This window comes from Suricata suricatta, chromosome 4, assembly GCF_006229205.1.
Source record: "Suricata suricatta isolate VVHF042 chromosome 4, meerkat_22Aug2017_6uvM2_HiC, whole genome shotgun sequence".
In the NCBI taxonomy this organism is placed as follows: Eukaryota; Metazoa; Chordata; class Mammalia; order Carnivora; family Herpestidae; genus Suricata; species Suricata suricatta.
Window position 1 is genome coordinate 1114352 of NC_043703.1, and position 25183 is coordinate 1139534.

The following is a 25183-nucleotide window of genomic DNA, read 5'->3' on the forward strand; positions in this document are numbered from 1 at the left end:
CAAGTAATATCTAACAAAATGATAAATACAGGTAAATGAGCTTGTATTAAAAAAAAGTTTTTTAACGTTTACTTACTTTTGAGAGAGAGAGAGAGAGAGAGAGAGAGAGAGAGAGAGGGAGGGAGGGAGGGAACACCAGGGGGGGCGGGAGAGAGGGAGGGAACACGAGGGCAGGAGGGGAGAGGGAGAGGGAGGGCAGAGGGCGGGAGGGCAGAGAGCGAGGGAGACACAGGATCTGAAGCAGATTCCAGGCTCTCAGCTGTCAGCACAGAGTCCAATGTGGGGCTTGAACCCATGAACCATGAGATCATGCCCTGAGCCAAAGTCCGATGCTTAACTGGCTGAGCCCCCTAGGGGCCCAGATGAGCTTGGATTCATTCTCAACCTTTGTGTGTTGAGGGAAGAGAGGAGGTGGAGGTCCCTCCCTCCCCAGAGGGTGGTATTAAAAGGATCTCCTGACCTGAAGTTGAGGGTGGTGGGAGTGGTTGGGGGGGGCTTGTCACCCCAGCACTGCTGTGGCGTTCTGCCAGTGTAAGTGGCAGCAGTTTCTCTTCCATGGTGGTTAATATAATGGTCCATCTGATGACTGATGGTGTCCCAGACCTGGGGAAGTGATAACTTAAGAAACGAGTAGGCGTTTTTCTCTTTAAAGCTTCTCTCTGTGTGTCCCATGTCGCATATGCAGATGAGCAGCCACCCCTCCGGAGCTGCACGTGTGTCCCAGGTTCTCGAGCCCGGGCTGGTGCTGAGCGGCGTTGCCTGGGTCAGTGCGCCGCCCGCCAGCACCAGGCTGAGGCCACGGCTGACTCCTTGCCTTCCGCCTCAGTGTCCTCGTGTCCACAGTGCTTACTACTTGCCTGTCTGTGTCACGCACTTCCCAGTGCCGCCTCGGGAGGGCGCTGGTGCGAGCGTCCCTGCCTCCTGCCTGTGACGCGGTGACAGCAGACGGTGCTTGCAGGAGGCCTGTGGTGGCAAGTAGAGATTCCGAACCCAGGAGGCGGGAGAAATCCTGATTCTCCCTGACACTCTTTGAAGTCTGAGCCTTGAGCAAGTAGTCAGATGGGTAATTTGATAGTCACTTTTGAATATAGTAGCATCAGTCATCAATACAGGTGGTTTGCAGCTGTGAAGAAAGTATATTAGGATACTTTTTTTTAATGTTTTTTTATTTATTTTTGATACAGAGAGACAGAGCATGAGAGGGGGGAGGCTCAGAGAGAGAGGGAGACACAGAACCGGAAGCAGGCTCCAGGCTCTGAGCTAGCTGTCAGCACAGAGCCTGACGCAGGGCTCGAACCCACAAATGTGAGATCTGACCTGAGCCGAAGTCGGAGGCTTAACCGACTGAGCCACCCAGGTGCCCCTAGGATACTTTTTAAAACAGAAACTTGGTTTAGTTTTTAACGACCCTGCACACTGTCAAAGGTCCACAGCAGGTCCAGCCCTTGCGGAGCCCAGCAGGGGGTCTCTTCAGACTCCGTGTTCCACCAGCACCCGCAGAGGGCAGCAAGGAGTTACGAGTGATCAGCCATAGGAGAGACTCCTGCCTGGTTTTGTGCATGAAACTGCTTTTAAATCTGCTCGCCAGGTGATGCCCTGTGTTTATGTGTTTTTTGGACCTTGGTACAAATGTTGGCTTTGTTTTGGGGACTGATTTGCAGCCTGATACAGATCTGAGCTAGAGATGAGGGTGTGGACGGCGTGAGTGGTGGAGGTGAGGGGGTGGCGCTGGGGGCTGAGGCGGGGGCGGCGGGGGCTCCCCGAGGGAGGGCCCCAGGGCAGAGGCAGCGGGCGGGCGGGAAGCGGCTGTGGCAGGAGGCAGGAAGGCACCGAGGGCCGCGGGTTTTCGGGCGGCGTGGACGGCTGGCTGAGGTGCAAAGCCAGGACTCGAGACACGGGAGAGTTTCGTAGACTAATCGGCGGTGGAGAAATCGTGCACCAGGTCACTCCGTGTCGTGACGTGGAGTTAGTGACGGGGGTACCGTGTTGTCAGCTGTGTGACGCCTGACCGAGTTCCTGGTTCATGAGCTCACACGTGACATGTAGAGCGTGTTCACAAAGTCATTATCAGGGGCAACTAAAAGCCAGCACGTCATCCAAGCACTGCTGGACTGATGGTGGACGGGACCCCAGTGCAGACCCCCTGGGAGGCCGGGAACCCCAAGACCTGCAGATGAGAGCAGTGACCCCTGCGTGCTCGTCTGCTGCGTGCAGCACCCTGACTTGGGGCAGGTGAGGGGACAGGCCCACGGGTCTCTGTGCTCCGGGGCACATCCGGGTCGGCTTACCAGGACAGGTGACGGACTCTGCTGTCCGTCAGTCCTGTTAGCCTCTCTGTGGAGAGGAGTGTCGGTGCAGGGAGGCCTCCTCGTGAGCCTGAAGACAAGCAGATGCTTTTCCCTCGGGTCCGTGCAAAGCGCTGCGTATTTGGACATGGCGCAGGTGGACTAGAGGGAAGACCCGGAGGCTCGGTGTCGCAGCGGGACCTGGGCGCCGTTGCGGACGCTGGGTCAAGGCCCGTATGCCAGGCCTGGGAGGGGCACGGTCCCTGTCCTCGCAGCCCTGGGCCGAAGCCCAGATCGGAGTTGTGAGTGTGGGTCGTTTCCTCCAGAAGCTTGCTTACACCGTGATGCGCTGAGTCCCGCATAGAGCAGCATTTTGTTATGCTGTTACACCGGACGGAAGTTAGGTGAGGGGGCTGGGAGTAGGACACTGACATCTTAGCCCCGGGAGGGTTGGTTAGAGAGGCACGTTCCAGGCTCACGTCACCTGTGCTTCGCGAGACCGTTGACCAGGGACCGGCAGGGAGCGTGCCGTGGGATGCGGAGCCCAGGCTCATCCTCCGAGGCGGCCTGCGTGCTCACCGGGCCAGCCACGTCCCCACGTGTCACGGCCCCTTGCCAGAGAAAGGAGTGTTCTGAAGTGCGCAGCACTGGTTTCCACGTGCTCTGCTCGCTGCCTCCGTCCTCTCTCACGAGGGGCAGGGATGGCCTCGCGAACACCTGTGCAGTGGTGACGATTTGCTACGTAACTGAAGGTGTTTGGGTGGAAACAAAAGTAAGTGTGCGTAAGCCATTCCTCCAACGGTCCCGTCTGCCCCCGGCACTCTGGTCGGGTCTGGAATGTGAAATTCAAAGTGTGAGCAGAGAACGGTCATTCGTGCTGACCTTCAGTTCACGCCTTTTGATGGTTGCATAATCTTGTCAGAAGAGCAGAAGCAGATTCTGGGCTCGGGCCCTTCAGGAAATGTCCCTTTTGTCTCCAGACTGCCGGGAGTCCTGATGCCTTCAGCGGCGGCAGCCATGCGTGTTGGAAAGAAGCCACAGAACTGAGTGTGTGTGCACACTTGCGAAACAAGATCTGTCTACTCAGCTTTAGATGCAGCTATTTTGTTTTATGTTTTTCCTTACCAGGTTCTTGCGTTCTGTGAGGTGATGGACGCTGCTGATTAGGTAGCTGGACCCTTGCGTAGCTCGAATGGCGCAGACATCGATCATGTTTTAAGGGGTTTTTGAAAGCGAGCCTGCAGCTGACCCTGCGGGCGCGGTGCGCCGCCTGAGTGCGGCGCGCGTGACGCCAGCTCTGTGGCTTCTTGCAGAGTTCTCCGGGGTGCTGCACCACTGCCACATCCTGGCGTCCGAGATGGTCCACTTCATCCACCAGATGCAGTATTACATCACGTTCGAGGTACTTTCGATGAGCCACGTCTGACGGTTTTGCGCGGTGACTGCGGTCAGAGGTCCTACGCCAGGAGGGCGCGACCCCGTCCCGAGTCTCACGTTGTCGTTTCCTAGGTGCTTGAGTGCTCTTGGGATGAGCTGTGGAGCAAGGTGCAGCAGGCCCAGGACCTGGACCACATCATCGCGGCGCACGAGGTGTTCCTGGACACCGTCATCGCCCGCTGCCTGCTGGACGCCGACTCCAGAGTAAGTCGGACTCGCCCTCTGCACGAGACGAGCAGGGCGGCTGCCACGGGGGAGCTTAGAGATGGCCCGGTGCCCACAGCAGTGCTGACTTCTCACTGGGAGTTCAAGGCGGACCGTTTCTGAGCGGAGTTAGAGCAAGAACATGCTCTGAAACGTGTATGACGCTGGTAAAGCCCGTGCTCACACCCGCCTGTGTTCACACCCGCCCGTGTCCTCTCACCCTCCGGTGTCCTCACCCACCCGTGCGCTCACACCCGCCCGTGTGTTCACACCTACCTGTGCGCTCACACCTACCTGTGCGCTCACACCCGCCCGTGTGCTCACACCTACCTGTGCACTTGTACCTTCCTGTGTGCTCACACCTACCTGTGCGCTCACACCCTCCTGTGTGCTCACACCCTCCTGTGTGCTCACCTACCTGTGCACTCTCACCTGCCTGTGTGTTCACACCTGCTTATGTTCTCCTGGCCGCCTGTGTGCTCACACCCGCCCGTGTCCTCTCACCCTCCGGTGTCCTCACCCACCCGTGCGCTCACACCTGCCCGTGTGCTCACACCCACTTGTGCACTCACACCCTCCTGTGTGCTCACACTTGCCCGTGTCCTCACACCCGCCTGTATCCTCTCACCCTCCGGTGTCCTCACCCACCCGTGTGCTCACACCCACTTGTGCACTCACACCCTCCTGTGTCCTCACCTACCCGTGCACTCTCACCTGCCTGTGTGTTCACACCTGCTTATGTTCTCCTGGCCGCCCGTGTGCTCACACCCGCCCATGTGCTCACACCCGCCCGTGTGTTCACACCCTCCTGTGTGCTCACGCCCTCCTGTGTGCTCACACCCTCCTGTGTGCTCACACCTACTTGTGCGCTCGCACCCTCCTGTGTGCTCACACCCACCCGTGTGCTCACACTTGCCCCTGTCCTCACACCCGCCTGTGTTCACATCTGCCTGTGTCCTCTCACCTTCTTGTGTCCTCACCCACCCATGTGCTCACACCCTCCTGTGTGCTCACCTACCTGTGCACTCTCACCTGCCTGTGTGCTCACACCTGCTTATGTTCTCCTGGCCTCCCGTGTGCTCACACCCGCCCGTGTGCTCACGGCTGCCTGTGTTCTCGCCCCCCCGCGTGCTCCCATGCGGCTTGGAAGGCACAGGTGAACCATGAGCCCGTCTGCGAGTCCGGGAGAGGACATGAGGGTGTGCGCCGTGCGGGGCTGTGCCTTCACCCGCGCTCTAGGGACGGTGGCGTCTCCTGTGTGTACCTCACAGGGCAGGCGTCCGGCTGCACGCGGCAGAAAACAGGGTGTTTGTCTAGACGAACTCTTAATCGTTCGTGGGTTACGTGACCCCGGCCCAGTTGCTGGCGTCAGTTCCCTGTGGGCCCGTGTTCTGAAAGTGGCTGTTCATGTGGCCGAACCTTCTGGAGCTTTGATTTTATTGGGACATCTGGGGAAGCCAGGAACACGTTGTTTTCAGTTGAAACAAATCTGGTGTGACCTAAGAGTCAAAATGTCAGGTGCACTTTGGACCCTAGCCGTGTGACTGGGGAGGGGTTTCTGGCTGGCAGAGGGCCACGTCTGGCTCGGCCGACAGCTCCCCAGGAGAGCGCGCTGCTTTCGGGGCCTGGGCGTGCCGCAGCTGCGTTCCCGGGCACGGCGCGCGGCTGGTGTCCGTGTGCCACCCTGGCGACCGCCGCCCTCGCCTGGGTAACACGGGGCCCTCACGTGCTTCTGGGCGGAGAGCTTGGGCCCGCCGATTGAAAGAACGGCACAAAGTAACCGAAAGCACTGGCGGTGTGAAGGGAGTCGTGAGGGCCGCACCTGCAGCCTCGGTTATGTCAGCGCGCCTGGTCTTGACCGGCTGAGCGCACAGACCCTTCGCGGGGCCGTCCTGCCCGCGGATGCGCGTCCTTGTGGGCTGTGCGGGCGCAGCCTCGTCCAGTCAACAGGCCGTGACACTCGCCTCTCTCATTAGGGGTGTGGGAGGCAAATGGCATCATTGACGGAAACCGCCCTCACGCTGCCTGACGTGCTCAGAGCCGTCCCGTGTGAGTTACAGCGATCGCGGTGGGGAGGGGCAGTGCGTGAGCCTCGCTTCCGAGGGTGACACGCGCAGGACCTCAGTCTGCAGGGAAGGAGGAGCCCTTGGTGGCCCACAGCGTGGGGCTTCAGCCCCCACCCCCACATGCGGTGGTTGGGTACGAAACAGTCACGCATCTTGCCTCCAGAAGATTCCTGTGGGCAGCAGGACCCAAGGTGAGGGTGTTTACCTGGAGGCAGCCACTTGCGCTCAGGGGAGTTCCCACGCAAGCTAGTCCCCATAGTCCCCGGTCCCTTCAGTGAAGGGTCAGGGAGTTAAAGGCTTCATACCATTTTTGAAAAGGCCCCTTTGCTGCTGGTTTTACTTTAAAATGTTTTTTTTTAATGTTTGTCTTTTTAAATTTATTTTAAAGAGAAAGAGACAGAGCACGAATGAGGGAGGGACATAGAAAGAGGGAGACACAGAATCCGAAGCAGGTTCCAGGCTCCGAGCTGTCAGCACAGAGCCTGACTCAGGGCTCAAACCCACAAACCATGAGATCATGACCTGAGCCAAAGTGGACGCTCAGTTGAGCCACCCAGGCGCCCCTAGTTTTACTTTTAATTTTATGGTTTGCAATAATCACTAGAGGTTTTGTATTTTAAGGAACCTAATCTGTAGAACAGAGTCAAACGATGTGTCACGAAACTTCAGTGTATTGTTGGTACCTCCCTTCGTAAGGAACAAGGCTGTGGGCTCCCTGCCCAGTCCTGCGCGCGCATGTGTCTGTGACCCTCGCTCCGCGTTGCTGACCAAGGTCCTGAATCCCACCGGACTTCTCTGCCGACCTGGGGCGGCCCAGCGCACAGGGTCCCGGCCGCGCTGTGCGAGCCGACTGGTGACCCCCTCATGCTCCAGTGTCTCCTGGTACTGTAGAAGTGGTGAACAAATCTTTACCAAAAACAGAAGAATTGGCCCATGTCTGTCTTTTGTTTTGCTTTTTTGGTATTAAGCGAGAAAACAAGCAGCCTTGTGGTGAGCCTGGAATCGGCCACGGACCCGGGTCCTCACCTCTGCGCGGCTGCAAGGTGGTGAGGTTCGTGCCTGGGGGCAGCAGCCCACATGGGGCCGTGGCTGAGCGGGCGTGGCATGTCCGGTGGACAGTGCCGTGACCGTGGCCTCGCATGCGTCCCCGCTGACCCGAGCGCCTTCCCCAGCAGCGGTAGGCCGGGCCTGCGAGCCGGTGCCCCTCTGCTCCGCACAGTCCTGTCGTCTCCTCCCACAGCAGCTGCACGTCTTTGGTGGGTTGTCACTGTGCATGTGGGGTTTGGCTGCTCTGCAGGGATGCTGCTACTTTCCTTACTTTGCTCTTGTACCATTTTTAAATCCCAGTAGTTCCTGGATCCACGTGGGTCCTGTCTTTATAGGACATTTCCACAGGGTACATTTTCTGCTTTTTCTTGACCTAGGATGGTCGCCGGTCGGCCGGAGCACGGGTAGGGCTCCACGCCTCATTCCCGACATTTGAGACACGTCTTCTTTTTTCTCCACTGTCACAGCATCTCCTCGGACCTTTATCAGATTATGGAGGGTCCTTGAGCTCTGGTTTGCTTAGATGCTTTGCATAAATCGTGAGTGGCTGTTGACGTTTCAACACAATTTTTTTCCTGTGATTTCACCATTTTTTTCCTCTCAAATTGTTAACGGGTTATTTAAAACTCTGAGCTGGCGGAGGATCGCGGGGTCCTTCAGACCGTCCACGAGAGACCTCCCGTGTGTGTTGGCTTTCACGGCCCCCTGCCGCTGTCCCCACTGTCGGCGCAGCTGTCCGTGTTTGCTGCGGGACCCCGAGTGTGTATGTGGGATTTTGCACGGATGTATTTTTGATTTGTGTAAATGATGTTTGCTGAGCTCAGTTTCGTGGCCGCACCGGGAGAGAGCGGACCTGAGATCTAGGTGCCGGTGGAGGGCGCTGTGCAGCGGGAGGGGGCGCTGGGCCCGAACACTGGCAGGTTCCATGTGGGACCGCGTGTGCATGTGTGCGTGCGTGTTGTGACCTGGTTTTTAAAAACTGTGCTGACCCTGTTTCTCATTTTGTTCAGACCCTCCTTTTTCTTATCGCCGATGTCTGGGCTGCGTGTGTGTGGCTCCAGAGAGTGGAGAAAACGGAGTTGCTTTCCTGAACCTCTCTGCCCCTCGGAGCGTCCCGCTCCTGGGGCCACGCAGCGACGTGCGAGGTGCTCTGAGGGGCGGGGGACCCGGGCCCCGCGCCACATGGTGCGTGCTCAGTATGAGTGAATGGGCAGGTGGAGAGCCCTTTGAGGGTGTGAGTTGGTATCTTGTTTTATAATGTGTTTTTACTACTCGTTTTTTCGATCAACTAGGAACGAGCACGTTGACGCTCTAGTCATTAAAAGAAAACGCTTGGTCTCCCGTCCTCAGGCACTTTTGAACCAACTCAGAGCCGTGTTCGATCAGATCATCGAACTTCAGAGCACCCAGGACGCCATCTACAGAGCGGCTCTGGAGGAGCTGCAGAGGCGACTGCTGTTCGAGGAGAGGAAGAGGCAGCATGAGGTCGAGGTGAGGCTTCATGCCGGGGGTCCCGGGCTCCAGAAGGAGCTCGTCGCCACCAGGAGCACTGATGCGACAAATGACAGTCCCTGAAATGTTCAGGTTGACACTGGGCACACCTGCGCGTGGAGTCCAGAGACGGCGTGACTGATCTGGGGTGCCGGTCATCATCGCTGCCACCCTGTCGTGAAAATACGGAGACAGACCCGGGGACCCCGCGAGGGAGGTGCTGGGTCTCTGAGACAGCGCCGGCTCTGCGCCGCCTGTTCCCTGAGGCTGGTGGGTGCCTGTGTCCACGTGGGACCTGAACTTTTGTATTTGTGGCTATTTCCAGTGACCTCACGAAAGTGTATTTATGTCCTCTGTGGCTTTGGATTATGAAACTTATTGAGCAAGTTCGGCTGTTCATGAGATTTCTTATATTTGCTATAATCTGTATATTTTTTATTTTTTTAATGTGCTTTGTTTTGGTGACAGATTTTTCAGTTAATTAAAAAAAATTTTTTTAATGTTTTATTTATTTTTGATACAAGCAGAGACAGAGCATGAGAGGGGGAGGGGCAGAGAGAGAAGGAGACACAGAACTGGAAGCAGGCTCCAGGCTCTGAGCTGTCAGCACAGAGCCTGACACAGGGCTTGAACCCATGAACGTGAGATCTGACCTGAGCCGAAGTCGGAGGCTTAACCGACTGAGCCACCCAGGTGCCCCATAAGTTAATTTTAAAGTGTGTCCTTAAACTTTGTGTTAGGATCCTGTTTAATGTGGAAAACTCACAACCACTTGGGGCACACGCCGTCTCATCAGTGTGCTTGAGGAAAAGGGGAGGAGCAGTCCGCTGCTCTCGTCGAGATCGGGCGTGCATGTCTGTGACCCTGAAGAGCCACTGCTCCGTGTGCAGGATGCCCTGGTGCCTCACCGACAGAAGGCTCCTTCCTGACTGTGCTCTAGGGCCGGTCTCCTTCCCTGGGAAGGGGAGTGACACTACGCAGAGTGACCTATGGGCGTACGTCGTGCATGCCCGTCACTTAGCATTTAGGAAGTGCTCAGTAAAAGCTAGTCACTGCTGTGACTTTCACAGCTGCCCGCAGCCCCGGGGAATCTCCCCTTCTGGAGAATTACTAACCTGCACAGATCTGCAGAAATCAGACCGGAGAGTTTCCATTCTTGGAATTGCACGGCGGCCAGTCGTGTGGGGGCTGACGGTTCTTGCTCCAGACCATAAGCCATCCGTGCCGAGCAGAGCACATCTACGTGATGAGTCAGGACTGTCCAGTGTGATTTACTCAGATGGACTTAGGGATATCACAGGACAGCCGGCAGCTCGAACTGTACCTGAGAAATTGTTTAAATTCAGGGGCAAAATAGTTGCAGAAGCAATTAGACCTAGGGCCACTGCAGCGTTCAAGACCCCGTGCGCAAGGCAGCTGTGAGCAGAATGACGTCCAGAAAGAGCCCTGCGCCTCCCAGGACATTAGTTCCCAGCTGAGGACGGCGGGCGATGGGCCCTCTGTCAGTGGAGTCAGGCAGTCTCGGCCCTGCCTCACGCCACACGGGTGGCACGCGGCGGGCTGCGTCTGAACAGGGAAGCTGACGGACGCGATGTGGCTTCCTGAGGGACACAGAAGGACTAGCCAGAAGAGACACCAACATTTCCTCGTTGGGGCAGGAGATATTCCCGCTGATAGAAAAGATCCCTCACTACTTCCTGTATAGGCCAGCTGAAAAGGTATTTAGTCAGACTCGCCATGGATTAAGAACAATCTTTTACAAATAGAAGTAGATCTATATCCAGTGCAGAGAGATCCACCATGCTTCGGAGAAATGGCCAGAAGCATTCCCACCAAGCTCAAGGCTAATGGGCTCCACTGCTTTGGTCCGCTCGGCGCCCCTTTCCCACGTGCCGCCCGAGTCAGGAGAGCACCGGGCGCTGCACAGATGCGGCCGTAGGGCAATGTCGCCGCTGAGCACTGGAGGCGCTCGGCTGCACAGACCTTCCCGAGTGTACCCCGCTGCGCAGCGCAAAGCCGCAGCTCTGACAGCGAGCGGTCTCTGTGCCCTGTGTGCTGATAGAGAGCCCCTCCCACCGTGCGTCCCGAACCGGAGGAGTCACCGAGGAAGGACCGTGCTCAGCGGCAGCACGAGGACATGAGAAGCACGCACCCCCGCCCCAGCCCCATCCTCCCTGGCGGGTTCTGACCCCCGGACTTTAATGTAACCTGGTCCTTCCCGTTCTCCAGGGCCGGTGGGGAGTGACGGCTGCAGAGGAGGAGGAGGAGAACAGGAGGATTCAAGAGTTCCGAGAATCCATACCGAAAATGTGCTCGCAGCTGCGGATACTGACCCATTTCTACCAGGTGCTGATAAGGCAGGGCCCGGGCCGCCCCCTGCGCCCCTGCAGGGGCCGCTGCCGCCAGGTCGGCCCACCCTCCACCCCGAGAGGTGCCCAGTCCTGGCTGTGACCTTCCCGGGACCCTGGGCTGACCCCGGACGCCGGCCTGGGAGCGTTCTGGTGGTGTAGGTGGTGGGCGGGGTCTCCGGGAGGGCCAGGCTGAGGCCGGAGGGCGTGCGGGGCGCTGCGGGGGAGCCAGGCATGCGGGGCAGCGGGCGCTGAGCTCGGCCAACAGCCCTGGGAGGCGGAGAGCGAGGCCGAGGCACAGAGGCCGTGTGCTCTGCCCCTTCTCTCTGTCGTGGGTTTGCTTTCTGGTTCCATCTGCTGTCCATGTGATTTTAGTGATGGGGATACAGGCGAAAAGAATTTGTGAAGAATTTTTACTTCCAGTCGCTAGGAACTAATGAGGAAGGCACATGGAGCATTGACGTTGAAACCTTTGGAAAGCGCGTCCTTGTGTGTCGTGTCTGCACGCAGCTCAGGGCCGCACCCAAAGCTAGCCCCTGGTCACGGGCGCCTCCTTGCTTCCCGGGTCCTCCCACTCCTGGTGGCGGTCTTCCGCATGACGTCAGCAGGGGGAGACTCTGTCCCTTCCCGAGTGCTCTTCATCTGCTGCCAGCTGCTGCTGCACGGTTCCTGACAACACGTTTCCTTCGTGGTGATAAAGACGGGGTCATGCTCGGAGCACAGGCATCTTCCCCAAATAGCTGTTTTGATCACGAAATGCCTACTCGGTCCCTGTGTGTGGACATAGTATGTATTCACAATTCTTAGAAACGGACACCTGCGGGCACCGGGTGGCTCAGCCTGCTGATGTCCCAACTGTTGGTGTTGCTCAGGTCATGATCTCCGTGGTTTATGGGTTTGAGCCCTGCGTCAGGCTCTGCGCTGGCAGCCTGCAGCCTGCTCATGCTCACTCTCTGGAAATGAATGAATAAACTTAAAAAAAAATGTATACCTAATGGTCAGCCCAATTTTAACTGAGTTTTTTACATTAAAGTTTTTTAAGTTAATTAAAAATTGTAACATTTATTTTTGAGAGAGAGAGAGAGAGACAGAGTGTGAGCAGGGGAGGGCCAGAGAGAGGGCGACACAGAATCCAAAGCAGGCGTGAGGCTCCAAGCTGTCAGCACAGAGCCCGACGCGGGGCTCCAGAGTTGGCTGCTTAACCGACTGAGCCTCCAGATGCCCCAGATAGAGAGAGAGAACACAGAAAGGGAGAGGGACAGAGAGAGAGAGAGAATCTTAGCAGGCTTCATGTTCAGCATGGAGCCTAACTCGGGGCTCGACCCCACCATCCTGGGATCGTGACCTGAGCTGAAATCGAGAGTCAGACACTCAGGTGAGCCCCCAGGAGCCCCAGGACTGTTAATGGAGATAGTTGTATGTCTGTAGCAGAGAAGTCTTGAAAATGTCTGTCGCTGTGCTTGTTTCTCAGAGAGATAGGGGTGATTACACATTTTCCTGAGAGAGTTAATATGTTTTTGAAAAGTAATCTGTATAATCCCAGTTTTATGCAAATTATAGTCCTAATCTTCTTTCTGAATCTTGGCCATGGGGATTTCTTTTCCTTAACTGAAGAGTCCTTTTCTGTCCTCTGAATTGTTGAGGCATCAGGGCGTTAGTGTGCTCTTGAGCCATGACTGGAGTTCCCAGCCTGAGCACAGACCTGTCCCCACATTTCCCCGTGGTGACCGTCACATGCTGGCACGCATCCGATTTGTCACCGAACAAGGAGCCACAGTTTATAGTTGAGCGATAGAATTGCTTAGAGTCTGTCTGAAGCTTTCTGTCTCCCAGAACAAATGACTCAGTGTCCACAGCGCCCCCTGTGCGCCACCACAGGTGTGTACACGGTCCTTTGTGTCACATACCCGAGTGCCCAGGAGCATGGACAGGGCCCGAGGTGCTGTTGAGGCTTGGAAGGACTGCTGGCATGTGGTGTTTCAGCGATGACTTCTCCGCAGCTCAGGCTTGCAGGTCTGCAGGCGTGGGGACAGACATCACCTGCTTCGGACAGACAGGCGCCTGCTGGCTGCGGCCCAGGAACCTGAGGGGCGGGGCCTGTGCTCATGTACCGCCCCACCTTGTGGAGAAGTTTGAGGAAGGTTCTGTGTGTCCCCTCATGTTTACAAAGTCCCCTGGTGAGGAGGTGCCTTGAGGCGGGTCCTTCCTCGTGCTCGCCGTGTGCTTTCCCGGGAGGGCGTTCCGATTCAGCCCTCGTTCGTGACCCGCGGAGAGGTGAAAGTGTAACACTGGCTTTTATGTCTAAAATAAAAAGAAGGGCGCCTGGGGGGCTCAGTCGGTTAGGCGGCTGACTTCGGCTCAGGTCACGATCTTGCAGTTCGTGGGTTCCAGCCCCGCGTCGGGCTCTGTGCTGACCGCTCAGAGCCTGGAGCTGCTTCGGACTCCGTGTCTCCTCTCTCTGCTCTCCCCTGCTCGTGCTCTCGCACTCACTCTCTCTCTTCCTCTCTCAAAAATAAATGTCAAAACGCATTAAAAAGGGGTCCGTTTCTAAGAGTGTCCACTTTGACAAGATGCTAAAAAGAACGGGCGTTTGAACCTCAGAGCCTCCCTGCCCTGAGGGCAGAGACTGAAGTAAGGCCGATCGATCGTGCACTTGTGCTTGTGCGCGCGGGTGTCTCTTCCCTCTGGGGCACCTGCCGCCGTGGCTGTCGCTGCAGGGCCCCTGCAGGGGAGGGCCCTCCTCGGCCGGCGGCCCCGCTGACACGCGTCTCTCTCGTCCCCAGGGCGTCGTGCAGCAGTTTCTGGTGCTGCTCACCACCAGCCCCGACGAGAGCCTGCGGTTCCTGAGCTTCCGGCTGGACTTCAACGAGCACTACGAGGCCCGGGAGCCGAGGCTGCGCGTGTCCCTGGGCTCCCGTGGGCGGCGTGGCTCGCACACGTGAGCCCCCCTGGTCCTGAGCCGGGACCGAGGGCCCGGGCGTGCACACTCGGGTGGCGCGGCGTCCCTCCAATCAAAGGCCTGGTTTTATACGTGGAGTTGGAGATACTTGTGAAATCACCGAGTTAAGTAGGCTGGTTTGCACTGTTCACATTTATTTTTTAAAGTCTTCGTATTTAAGAGACACCACACTCTGTTGAGGCTTCGTCAGCTCTCCACGATGCAGGTGATATGTGTCACTGTTCGAGAAATCCGTTGCTTTTAGAGGAAGTTAGGGCCAACGGGTGTTCATCAGTGAAGATGGTCACGTTGCTGTTTTTTTAACCTCCTCCTTAGAGGCAGTTTTTGTTATAATCAAACTGAGTTGAAACAATGTCCCTGCCAGGAAAACACACAGAGCATTTTAGTTTGGTTCGCAGTGTATGAAACGTTAACCTGTAAGAAGAGCCTTTACACGTTTCTCCTTTCAAAGTTTACAGTTTTACTCTTTCAGAAACTTCTCTGAAGACGAGTAGGACGCAGGGGTGACCTGAGCACCCAGGCCTGGGTTCCCTCGCCTGTCGGCTGAGGGCACGATGTAGACGTGGAGACAGGAAGTGATTGGACTAGTTTATGTTCAAATTCCGATGAGTGTTGGAAAGAACCTGACGGGAATAATGGAGGTTTTCTGTTTCCCTGCCTATTTTTTCACTGTAAATATTTATATACTGATCAGATGTGGGGGGCCCATTTTTGGTAACTGTCACTTCAAGTCACACAAACCTGCCGTTATCATGTCACGTAAGTGAGACTGGAGAATTAAAAGCCGTCATCATGCACTGTATCAGTTCTTCCCTGAATGGAGCAGCCAGGGGAGAGCCGTCCCCTCGCCAGGGGGGCAGGCCACCCGTGCGGACGGCGGGGACACCTGGGATGCGGCCCCTCGGGGGGCGCTGGCCTCGTCACTCCCCTGGCCCTCGCTGCGGAGCGCATCTCATCGCCATAAGAGAGCAGTTTGGTTTCAGTTGAAAAGTTTGTCAGATTGGGATTTGGAGCAGGGTTCTCTCCCGAGGGCTTCCCAGGACTGACGGTGCGCTGCGTCCAGGGTGGGCCTCCCGTGGGACACTCCCGAGCCGAGCGGCAGCAGAGCGAAGGCGCAGTTGGCCTGACGCATGTGGAGGGGTGTCTGCGCACCCCCCGCCCCAAAGCGACCTTCCTTAGGCTTTCCTGGGGCGCATCTTGCTGGCAGAGGCGCAGAATTGGGAGAAGGCCCAGGTGCCTTCAGGGGCGGGGCGGAGCTCTGGGTGCAGGGATGGGCCCGCAGCCCACTACGGCGCTGGGCTGCAAAACCAGCCTCTGCCCTGGGGGCCTGTTTGTACCTAGCTCACGGCGTTCCTCCTCCAGTCCTCAGTACCAGCCGCTCTGGAGGATGAGTCCAGACTTGGGGACCGAAACTCCATTTGAGCCCAGGAGGCAGGGCTCGTGGGTGATGGAGGTGCTCTGTGGGGGGCCTCCGGGGGTGTCTCTGGCAGAACTGTGGGTCCGGCAGGTGAGGCGGCAGCACAGAGGGCCCGGGTCAGTTCAGGCCCCACTGCGGTGGGAGAGCCCGCTGCAGGCGGGAGTCGTCCCTGGAGGCAGGAGGCAGGCGCCCAGCGCGGCTCTGGGAGGGACGGCCGCTGCTCCACCCAGAGGATGGTCGTGGTGCTGACCTGCAGGCCTGCGGTGTAGATCAGACAGGACTGTGTGTCTCAGGCCGGGCGCCGCTGCGTTCTCGTGGACGGAGCGCCTGTGTTCCAGTGTGTTTCCGGCAGCCGAGGGGGGCCCAGCCCAGGTGTCCTGTCCCTGAGGACGCCTCTTCTCACCCGGGAGGGTCACGGGCCGTGGCTGCGGGGGCCCTTGTCCCCTTTCAGGACTTGCCTCTCTCGAGTCTGTTGGGTTAGCAGCTTTGACTGAAGGTGGGGGCCCCTTTCCTTCCTGTGCACCTGCGTGTCACCAGGAGATTCTCCCAGCCCTATGGAGAGCAGGTCCTCGCTTTGTGGGACACCATGGGACAGCCAACGTGAAAATGTCACTAGGAAATAAGCACTTTTGTCAACTAGGCACGGTCACACTCGGAGTGGGTCACAAGGCAGCGTCTGCGTGAAGGGACGAGTGTCCCCGGAAACGAGCACGCGGGGTCTGGGGCAGGGAGCCAGCCGGCGGGCTGTGGCCCCGGGCAGGGAGGACAGGCTTCCCGGAGGGCCGCATAGGGCGGAGCAGGGCCAGCTGGGCCTCGTGGTCTAGAGGGACCTGAGCTGGCGGGGTGCGGGCGTGGGCGATGGGGGAGTGCAGCTCCCTTGGGTGTCGGGGACTGGGGCGGAGTCTGTTGGACTCGGGGGAGGTGGCTCTGATGGCGTGGCCGTGCGGCAGTCCCGAGGCCGCGGTCGCTCAGCCCTGCGTGGTCCTGCATCCCGCGCTCCTCTTTCTTTCCAGGAGGTCATGTGTGGTCATTTAGGCTTTCAGGCTTGTTGGCGCTAATGGGTATATAGATGCCTTTATGTTATTGAAAAACTCACATTTGAGTCAAAGCTCCTTCGTTCCTACTGTCTTGTATCTGTGGTTTCTTTTTTCCTCCTGGTCACTTTCGCCAGTGTGATCGTGGTTTATGTCTTTCAAGAATTCTCTCTTGATATTATCATTTTACTATGCATAGATGCCCATTGTTTATTTTCAAATTACTGTTCTATATTTAATATATTCCTCTTCTTCCTTTGGTTTATTTTTTCCTGAATTGAAAGCTTATGGGATTTTTCTGTGTTGCTGGCTGAACTGTCTCTGCTCTGAGTCACATCACAGGTTTTCTGAAGCCAGTTTCCATGTCATTAATTTCTAACTAGTCTGTGATCCTTATTCTGACTGTATCATTACAGTTCAGAATTTCTAGGAAGTTTGCTTGTTTCCTCAGTTTTTTGTTTCTGAAAAGGAAGAATATAGAAAGAGACACAAATCTGTCGAGCCACGTGTGAAACTGCGCCGTACGAACTGGTGGGGCACGGCCCAGAAGGAGGCCTCCGCCCACGAGCAGGAAGGACCCAGAAGCCGGTGTCCGCGCGTCCTCAGAGCCTGCGGGTCACGTCGGGGGGACGGCTCCGGGCAAACCGCGCAGAAAAAACTTTAAACCGAGAGCTTGTGACTCCCGTCACACGAGGAAACACGTTCACCTGTTGATCCTTTACGTCGTCGCCAGCATTTGTTGACAATAAAGCCGCCAGGGCAGCTGCGTCGTCTCTGGATAAAGGCCTTCATGTCCCTGGCGGCCAGGAGCGGGGACCGCCGGCGTCCACGCGGGCTGACGTCTCTGGTCCCAGGGCCTGGCCGGCGTGGACGGAGCTCCAGTCTCCTGCCGTCCCGGTCCTGCTGCGGGAGCGGCGCCCTCGGGTCTGGATGGCCTCACAGGCGCACCGGCCGCTCTGCGCTCTCAGCGCGCGCTCCTCTCGTGTCTAATGACCCCGAGCGTGTTTCCATATGCTCATTGGCCATGAAACTGTGTTGGTCAAGGTATTTTCCCATGTTTTATTGGGTTTTTGTTTTCTTACAGAGTTTTGAGAATTCTTCACATATATCTGGATATTAGTCTTTTATCATACAGATGATTTGCAAATATATTCTCTCTGTTTAGGCCTTTTTAAAAGACTTGAGCTCCCAGCAGGCTCTCTGCTCGTCAGCATAGATTTTTATTTCTGTCCATGGTGTGGACAGAGTCTCCCATGGGTATGGTTTGCAGGGAAAAGACTCCGGACAAATGGGAATGTGTGGAGAATCCTAACAAAGCTGCTACTGCTGGTTTTAACCACGAATGGAGACTTGGTGGGGAAGCGACGTCTGTGTATCAGCCCGCGACTAACCGAGGAGCCTCCCCGTGACTATAGTAGTTTCCAGTCGTCACCCTTAGGTCATAGCTGTTAATTAGGTCCGCCTGTCCGTCACGGGTGTCGGGCACCTGAAACGTGCCTCCTCTGGACTGAGATGTGTGTAAGTGTAAAATACACCGCAAATCCCAAATATTTAGTATGAAAAAAGGAATGTAAAATAGCTCAATATTTTTTCACACAGTACATGTTGAAGTGATATTTTGTATATGTTTGCTTAAATAAAATATATTAAAATTAATTTTGCCAGTTTTTTTTTCTTTTTAAATATTGCTACTAGAAAACTACGAATTACCTGTGCATGTCCCTATGTTTCTGCTGGATGGGGCTTCATCTGTTCTGTTCAGGGCACCTGTCCGTTCCGGGCACCTGTCTGTTCTGGGCACCTGTCTAGGACACCTGTCCGTTCTCCGTTCTGGCACCTGACTGTTCCGGGCACCTGTCTAGGACACCTGTTCGTTCTGGCACCTGTCTGTTCCGGGCACCTGTCTTTGGCACCACATGGTGCTGGGTTGTCACATCTCCTCAGGCTCTTTTTGGTTGAGACAATTTTCTTGGGTTTTCTTGGTTTTCTGTGGTCCAGGAAGTTTTATTGGGAGTACTGGTCAGATATTTTACGGAATGTCCCTCCGTTGGTTTTGTCTGCTGTCTTACGGTTGGGCTGCGACTGTAGTTTCTGGGAGGAAGGCCCAGGAGTGCCCTTCTCCCAGGGATGCAGGGTGCACACTGTCAACGCGGCGCATCCCTGTGGATGCCGACCCTGGTCACTGGGCGGAGATGACTTCCTTCCCCGCATGGCCCCCCCGTTAGTCCTCTTTTTGTGCTGTGCTCTCGCGGGTCCCCAGTACAGCCGCCCTTAGTGGGGAGGAGTGGTGCTCTGCCTTGAGGGGGGATTTCCACACACGGGATTTGAACCTTCTTCTGCGGGGAGACTGGGCACTCCTCCCCCGCGCACCTGGCGAGAGATTAATCAGTTTTATCTTCTCCGACGAGCAGCTTTTGTTGCCATTGATTTTTCTCTATTGTTTTCTCCTTTACATTTTGATTTCTACTCTGATCTTTATTTTTTCTGCTTACTCTGAATTTTTCTTTTGTTTCCCCCTTGAGATGGAAGGCAAGGTAATTAATTTAAGATCTTTCCATTGCATTCAACAAATTTTAATTATGTTCTTTCTTTTTTGTTCTTTTAAAAGACCTTCCAAATTTTCCTTTTGATTCATTCTTTGACCGACGGGCTATTTAGGAGTTCGTTATTTGGTTTCCAAACTGCTGTGGGCTTTCCGGGCTCCTTTCTGTTGTCGATTTGTAACGTGAGCCCGCGGTGGGCAGAGTGTGTGCTTTTTTGAGGTGAATCCATTTAAATGTATTGAGATTTATTTTATGACCCTAGAGACGGCTTATCTTGGTAAGTGTTCTAGGTGCACATTAAAAGGGGGTGTATTCTAATGTTTTGTGGTGTCCTCTGAATTCCGTTGGGTTACGGTGGTTGGCTCACGTCTTTTGCATTTGCACTAATTTTTGTCTCTTTTCCTGGTGTTTGTTGAGAGAGGGCCGTTGCAGTCCTTACACTCTAGCTATGAATTTGTCTTCTGCGTTTCTCTCAGGTTTTGCTTTCTGCATTTTAAAGCTGTGTCGTCAGGTTCATAAGTGTTTAGGACTGTTATATTTCCTGTATGAATGGACCCATTTTATCATTGTAAAGTGAGCCTCACAATCTCTGGTAATATTCTTTGCTTTGAAACATATGTTGTCTCTATTACAACCGCTCCACCTCTCTCGATTTGTGTTAGCATGGGGTCTCTCTTCCATCCTTTTATATTTAGCATATGTGTGGCTTTATATTTAAAGTGGATAGTTTGGGGCACCGGGGTGGCTTAGTCAGCTGAGCAGCTGACTCGTGATCTCGGCTCAGGTCCCGGTCCCGCGTGTTGGGGTCTGAGCCCCGCCTGGGGTCTGCCGGGCGTGGAGGCTGCTTAATATCCTCCCTCTTGGAGCACTTGGCCGGCACAGCCAGTTAAGTGTTTGACTCTTGCTCTCGGCTCAGGTCATGATCTCACAGTTTGTGGGTTTGAGCCCCACAGGAGGCTCTGCACTGATGGTGTAGAGCCTGCTTGGGACCCTCTCTCCTCGCTGCCCCTCCCCCGCTCGTCCTGTCCCGTTCTCTGTCCAAACAAATAAGCCTTTTAAAAATGTTAATAAAAAGATGGTCTCTCCCTCTGCCCTTCTCCCCATCTCATGCTCTCTTTCTCTAAAATAAATAAATAACGTGGGCCTCTTGTAGACAGCATGTAGTTGGGCCACACTTAGGTTTGTGTTTTAAATTCAACATAATCTCTTTTTATTGGAATTTCTAGGCTGTTTGCCTTTGATGCGGTTACTCGTGTGGTTGAGGCCAAGTCTGCTATCTCGCTACTTGTTTTCCTCACCTGCTGAGACAAGACCCTTCTTCGTACTCAGTGGTCTTAAAGTTAGATACTTCATTCACCGAATGTGTATTAACATTTATGGTGTTCTAATTTGTACTTTCAGTTGGAAAGGCAGGGCTGCCATTCTGGGCCAAGATGGGATCGTAGAGAGCAGATGTATTCTGCCTGATACAAACCAAACCAGACGCGTCCAGGGAAACCAGATACCAGGCCGCAGTGGGGATAAGGTCCGCCTGGCAGTGGGGAGCCGTGAGAGCTGGCAGAGTGGGGGACGACTGAGGTGCGCCCTCACTTCCTGGAGACTGTCTGCGGTGCAGGGAGAGGGGCCCGGGCGGAGCAGGGGTCCTCTGCCGTCAGTGCAGGTGGCTGTCCTGGGAGGCCGAGGCAGCTGTTTATAGGATAGAGCGTCAGAGATGTGAGCGCTGGACCTCCGAGTCTGGGACTCAGGAGAGGTCAGGGCTGGAGAGAGACGTTTGGGGGCGGTCGGCCCACGCGGAGCGTTTGAAGGCAGGGGCCTTAGTGAGGTCAGCCCAGAGAGAGGATAGAGAAGGCCCAGGACTCGGCCGCAAGTACCCCCGGCGGTAGAGGCTGAGCAGGAGAGCTGGGCTGTCACAGAAGCCGAGGGCACAGTGTTGCAGGGAATCAGTGGTCAGCGTTTCTGCATGCTGCTGAGAAAGGCAGAATCAGATTCTGATAGAGGATCGATCACTGCGTTTGCAAGAAGATGGTTTTGACGAGCTGTTTCACTGGCGTGCTGGTCCGTCCCAGTTCTAAAATTACTGCTGTTACTTAAGAGAAGCAGATACAGATTTTTCTGTGTAATTAATCTTTGCGTATATTTATGACATGTCACGATTAAAGACTAGCTACAAAGCAAGAAGCCATGTTCCTATATTCTAGTTTAAAATACAGAGCATCGCTACCAATGTGGCAGCCTCCTCTGACCCTTCCTGCCATGTCCTGCCTTGTCCGTGTGGGCAAGTCATCCCGACCCTTGTGTCACTCACCCCTGCTTTTCGCTGTGGTCTCCCCACCTGTGTTTGCATTGCCAAGAATAACCGATTGTTCGTGGGACCTGGATTCAACCCTTCGGAGGTGAGGCCGTACGGGCGCCCACGGCTTACGCGTGTTACCGAAGCCTCCAGCTGTAGCGGAGCTCACGTGTTGCCGTTCGTGGCTCCGGGCTCCGGACACCGCAGCTTTTTCAGCCGTTTTGTTCTTAATGAGCGTTGGGGTTATTGGCAGTTTTTGGCTTTTACAGTCATTACTAGATTTTTTTGCCAGTCTGACTGCTGTATTATGATAGTATCTCGTGGCTTTAATTCCTATCAGTATTGAGGTTGGATGTGAGTTTATATATTTGCTGTCCATTGAATTTTCCCATTTTTTGAATTGCATGTTTTTGTCGTTACCTTTTGGAGAGTTTTGTTTTTTTCCCATTTTGTTACTGATTTATGGGAGATGTGTGTGTGTGTGTGTGTGTGTGTGTGTGTGTGTGTGTGTGTGTGTATAATTTTTTTAGTGTTTATTTTTGTGAGAGAGAATGTACCCATGAGTGGGAGAAGGGCGAAGAGAGAGAGGGGAGCAAAGGATATGAATCGGGCTCTGCACTGACAGCAGGGAGCCTGATGTGGGGCTCGAACTCACAAACCAGAAGATCATGCTCTGAGCTGAAGTTGGACCCAGTTGAGCACTTAACCAGACACCCCATTTTATATACGAATGATCTGTCAGTTATAGACATTGCACACATCTCTTCCCAATTTCTGGTAGGCTTTCTTTATGTTGTCTTTTCCTTATTTTAAATTTCAATATTGAGCCATCTGTGAATCTTTGTTTTATAAAAATATTCTGGTTAGCAAATGCTGCATTTTGTTTAAGAAGTACATCCCAACCCTGAAATCATGGAAGGTAAAAATGTAGTAGTTTTATATTTCAAATTTTGTTTTCAATTTACCTGGAATGAGTTTTTACATATGGTGTGAGGTAGAAGTTCAGTTTCATTTCTTTTCCATAAATGTATTCCGTTTCCGAGCCCCAACAATTGAGAAGTCTGATCTGAAATACTGTCTCTGTCCTAAGCCAGAAATCTACATATTTGTGGTTTTGTTCTGTTGGCCAAATAGTCTCTCCTTGCATCAACACAAGACTATCTTAATTTCTGTAGTTTTATAGTACATATTAAGATCTCTTAAGGAAAGTGTTTTAAACTTCTTATTCTTCTTCTAGGAACCCCTGGCTGTTTCTGACCTTTTTCCTTTCGTGTAAATTCTGTCACCAGAAAAGAGTAAGGTTTTGATTAGGATTGTACTGCCTGTAAAGAGAGGTTGACATGTTTATAATATTATTCCAATCTATGAACATAGTGTATCTTACCATGTTACTTTTGTCTTAATGCCTTTCAATTTTCTGTATATTTCTCCATGATGACTTTGCACGACTTTTGTTAGGTTTATTCTTAGTGGCCTCATTTTTAAAATGTTAGTGTACTTTTTTAAAAAATGTGTGTGAGAGAGAGAGAGAAAGTGGAGGAGGGGCAGAGAGAAAGGGAGAGAGAAATCCCAAGCAGGCTGTAGGCTGTCAGCATAGAGCCTGACGCAGGGCTTGATCCCCCGAAAACCGGGAGATGATGACCTTAGCCAAAATCAAGAGTCAGACCACAACTGTCGGAGCCAGCCAGGCACGCCTGTCTTTTCTTTAAGGTACCATTTTTACTTGTTAGTGATACACAGAAATGCGACCAAGTTTTATATATTGATTTTGTATCCGGAAGTCATTCTAAGTTGTAGCAATTGCCCACTGATTGTGATAGCTTGTGTATAGGTTCGCTGGGTTTTCTGTGTGCTCGTGCTAACCCCCCAGAAGCTGACAGCAAGGCATAATGACGTATGTGAGAGCTTTATCCGGAGAAATGCCCGAGACGTGGTGGGTGGGGGTCGGCGGAGGCCGGGAAGGCCAGCTGGCTGTGATTCGGGTCAGATCCTCACGGAAAAGGGCCTCGGGGACGAAGGAAGTTCAGGAGGAAGGGTCAGACCACAGCTCGGTTCTGAAGAGGCTTGACAAAGCATCGGAGAGTTCCGGAGCCAGAGTTGCTCACCAGAGGGGTCCCCTGTGTGCAGGGGTGGGCTGAGCGGTTTGCAGGGAGCCTGGCCGTGCGTGAAGGCTCTGACGGCCCCCAGCGCGTGCCGTGGGGGGCCTCCAGTCAGTGGCGTGCCCTCAGGTGGGGTGGGAGCTTCTCAGGCGCAGGCATGTGTCTCTCCCTCTGATTGGGGCGGCTCAGAGGGCCGCGGCGCGTGGGCTGAGCCCCTGGCCATCCATTGTGAATTCTCGGGCCTCTGAATCTCTGCAGTCCTGCCCTCGTAGGCCGGGGTTGCTGCCTTCCCAGGGGGCGGCTGGGTCCCCGGGTCACCACGTGTCTCTTTCTGTCCTAGGGTAGGGGCCATCCCACACCTGCCCGTGTGGCAGCTCCTCACCCCAGGTCGCCGTCCCTGGGGCCTGGGGAGCCGTGCTGTCTGGGACTCCGAGCCCTGGAGTGGCCGCCACCCCCGAGGGCAGGACGCCTGCACAGCGAGGCCTCGGGGGCACACACGTGCCCAGCACCGCGCCCTGGAGGGTGTTTCCACTGCTGGTGAATCCGGGGAGGAGGCCACCAGGCCTGGCCAGAGCTGGCTGCCAGGCACTAAAGCCTTGGAGGGTGGCCCCAGCCCCCAGGGGCCAGCCGGCGGGGACATGGGGGGCCAGGCCCAGCCATCTCCTTCCCCGCTCCGGCCGCGCCCTGGCCGCCTGCGCGCTGCGGGGCTCCGGGTGGGAGGCGGGGAGGCGGAGATTACTCACCCATTACCCGCTCTGAGAATGTACCTCTTCTCTCCCGAAAATTGAGTCAAATGGTATGGAAATGTGGCTGAGTGATTATGGATATTGTTCTGTGGACGTGTCACCAGGTGTCTCCTCGAGAGGAGACATAAATTTGTATTTCTCTGCCTTTATTCTGGGTGTAAGGTTTTAATAAAAATGCAGCGAGAGAATCCTGCAGGGCAGCTTGCCGGGAGCCGAGATCCACGTTGCTGGCCAAGCCTCAGGCCGCCTCGCCTCACACAAGGCCACCGGTCAGCCGAGGGAGCCCGGGGGGCCCAGCGGCCTTGCTGTCCGCCCCGGGCTGTGGGCCCGGCCTCGTCCATCCGGTCGCCCTTCCACAGCCTGGGGTCTGTGCCTCGGGTCATTGGAGGGGCGTGTGGGTGCCCTGCTCCCGGGGACATCGCTGGGAGCTGAGGCCGGGGGAGGCCCTTCCCGCCCTCAGGTGCACAGGATGGGAAGGGCCGAGCCCCCTGGGGCCGAGGCTGCAGGCCTGGGGTGGGGGCCCCGTGGGTCAGGCCCCTGGGCCCGCGAGCGCTGATCCAGCCCTCTCGCATCCAGAGCTGCTGCCCACGAGACCTGAGGACGGATTCCAGAAGGGTTTGTAACTCCGGCCGCAGGGGGCCTTGGTGACCCACGGGCAGATTCGGGGAGTGCCCTGCAGAGGCCGAGGACCCCCACACCGTCCAGCCTGGCGGTCTCCGCGGTGGGGTGCCCAGCCCGCACGTCCGTCTGGCGGTCCACGGAGCGGGGCAGAAGGTGTCACCAGCGAGACCAGTGCAAATCCTTCGCGTTGAGTATTAGTACTTAGGACACAGGCGGGCGCTGGAGGCCTGGAGGGTGGGGCGTGTCCCGTACTGAGTGGGGCCATGCGTGGTGTCTCTGGTTTTGCGGGATGTTCTTGCAGAGACGGAGATGGGGGCTGGCGCTGTGGTGCTGGAGATGCCGCCACCCCGGCTCTGGCCGTGATCTCAGGTGACAGCAAGGTCTCCGCCTTTATTCCCATGTCGCACTGTGTCCTTTTCTTTCTGTTTTCAGGACTTACTGTCTATCCTGGTTTCCAGCAGTTTGCCATGTGCCTTGGAAGGGGTTTCCATTGAGTTTGCCAAGCCTCTTTGATTTCTGGTTCTCTGTTATCTTTGCAGTATCCTTGCCTGTTGTTCCTTTGGACATTTTTATGCCTCAGATTCTGTTCCCTCTTC

General features: G+C 55.3%; 1 protein-coding gene across 1 annotated transcript in view; it reads left to right on the top strand.

Moving 5' to 3' along the window:
• TUBGCP3 (tubulin gamma complex associated protein 3) overlaps positions 1-17944 on the top strand; it is a 68359-nt gene extending 50415 nt beyond the window's left edge. The window contains exons 21-25 of the mRNA XM_029938393.1: positions 3599-3687; positions 3795-3926; positions 8390-8530; positions 10760-10876; positions 13662-17944. Coding sequence (XP_029794253.1) covers positions 3599-3687; positions 3795-3926; positions 8390-8530; positions 10760-10876; positions 13662-13820 — 638 coding nt within the window. The 3' untranslated portion in view covers positions 13821-17944. The remainder of the gene's footprint in view (positions 1-3598; positions 3688-3794; positions 3927-8389; positions 8531-10759; positions 10877-13661) is intronic.
• Positions 17945-25183: the final 7239 nt, after the last annotated feature.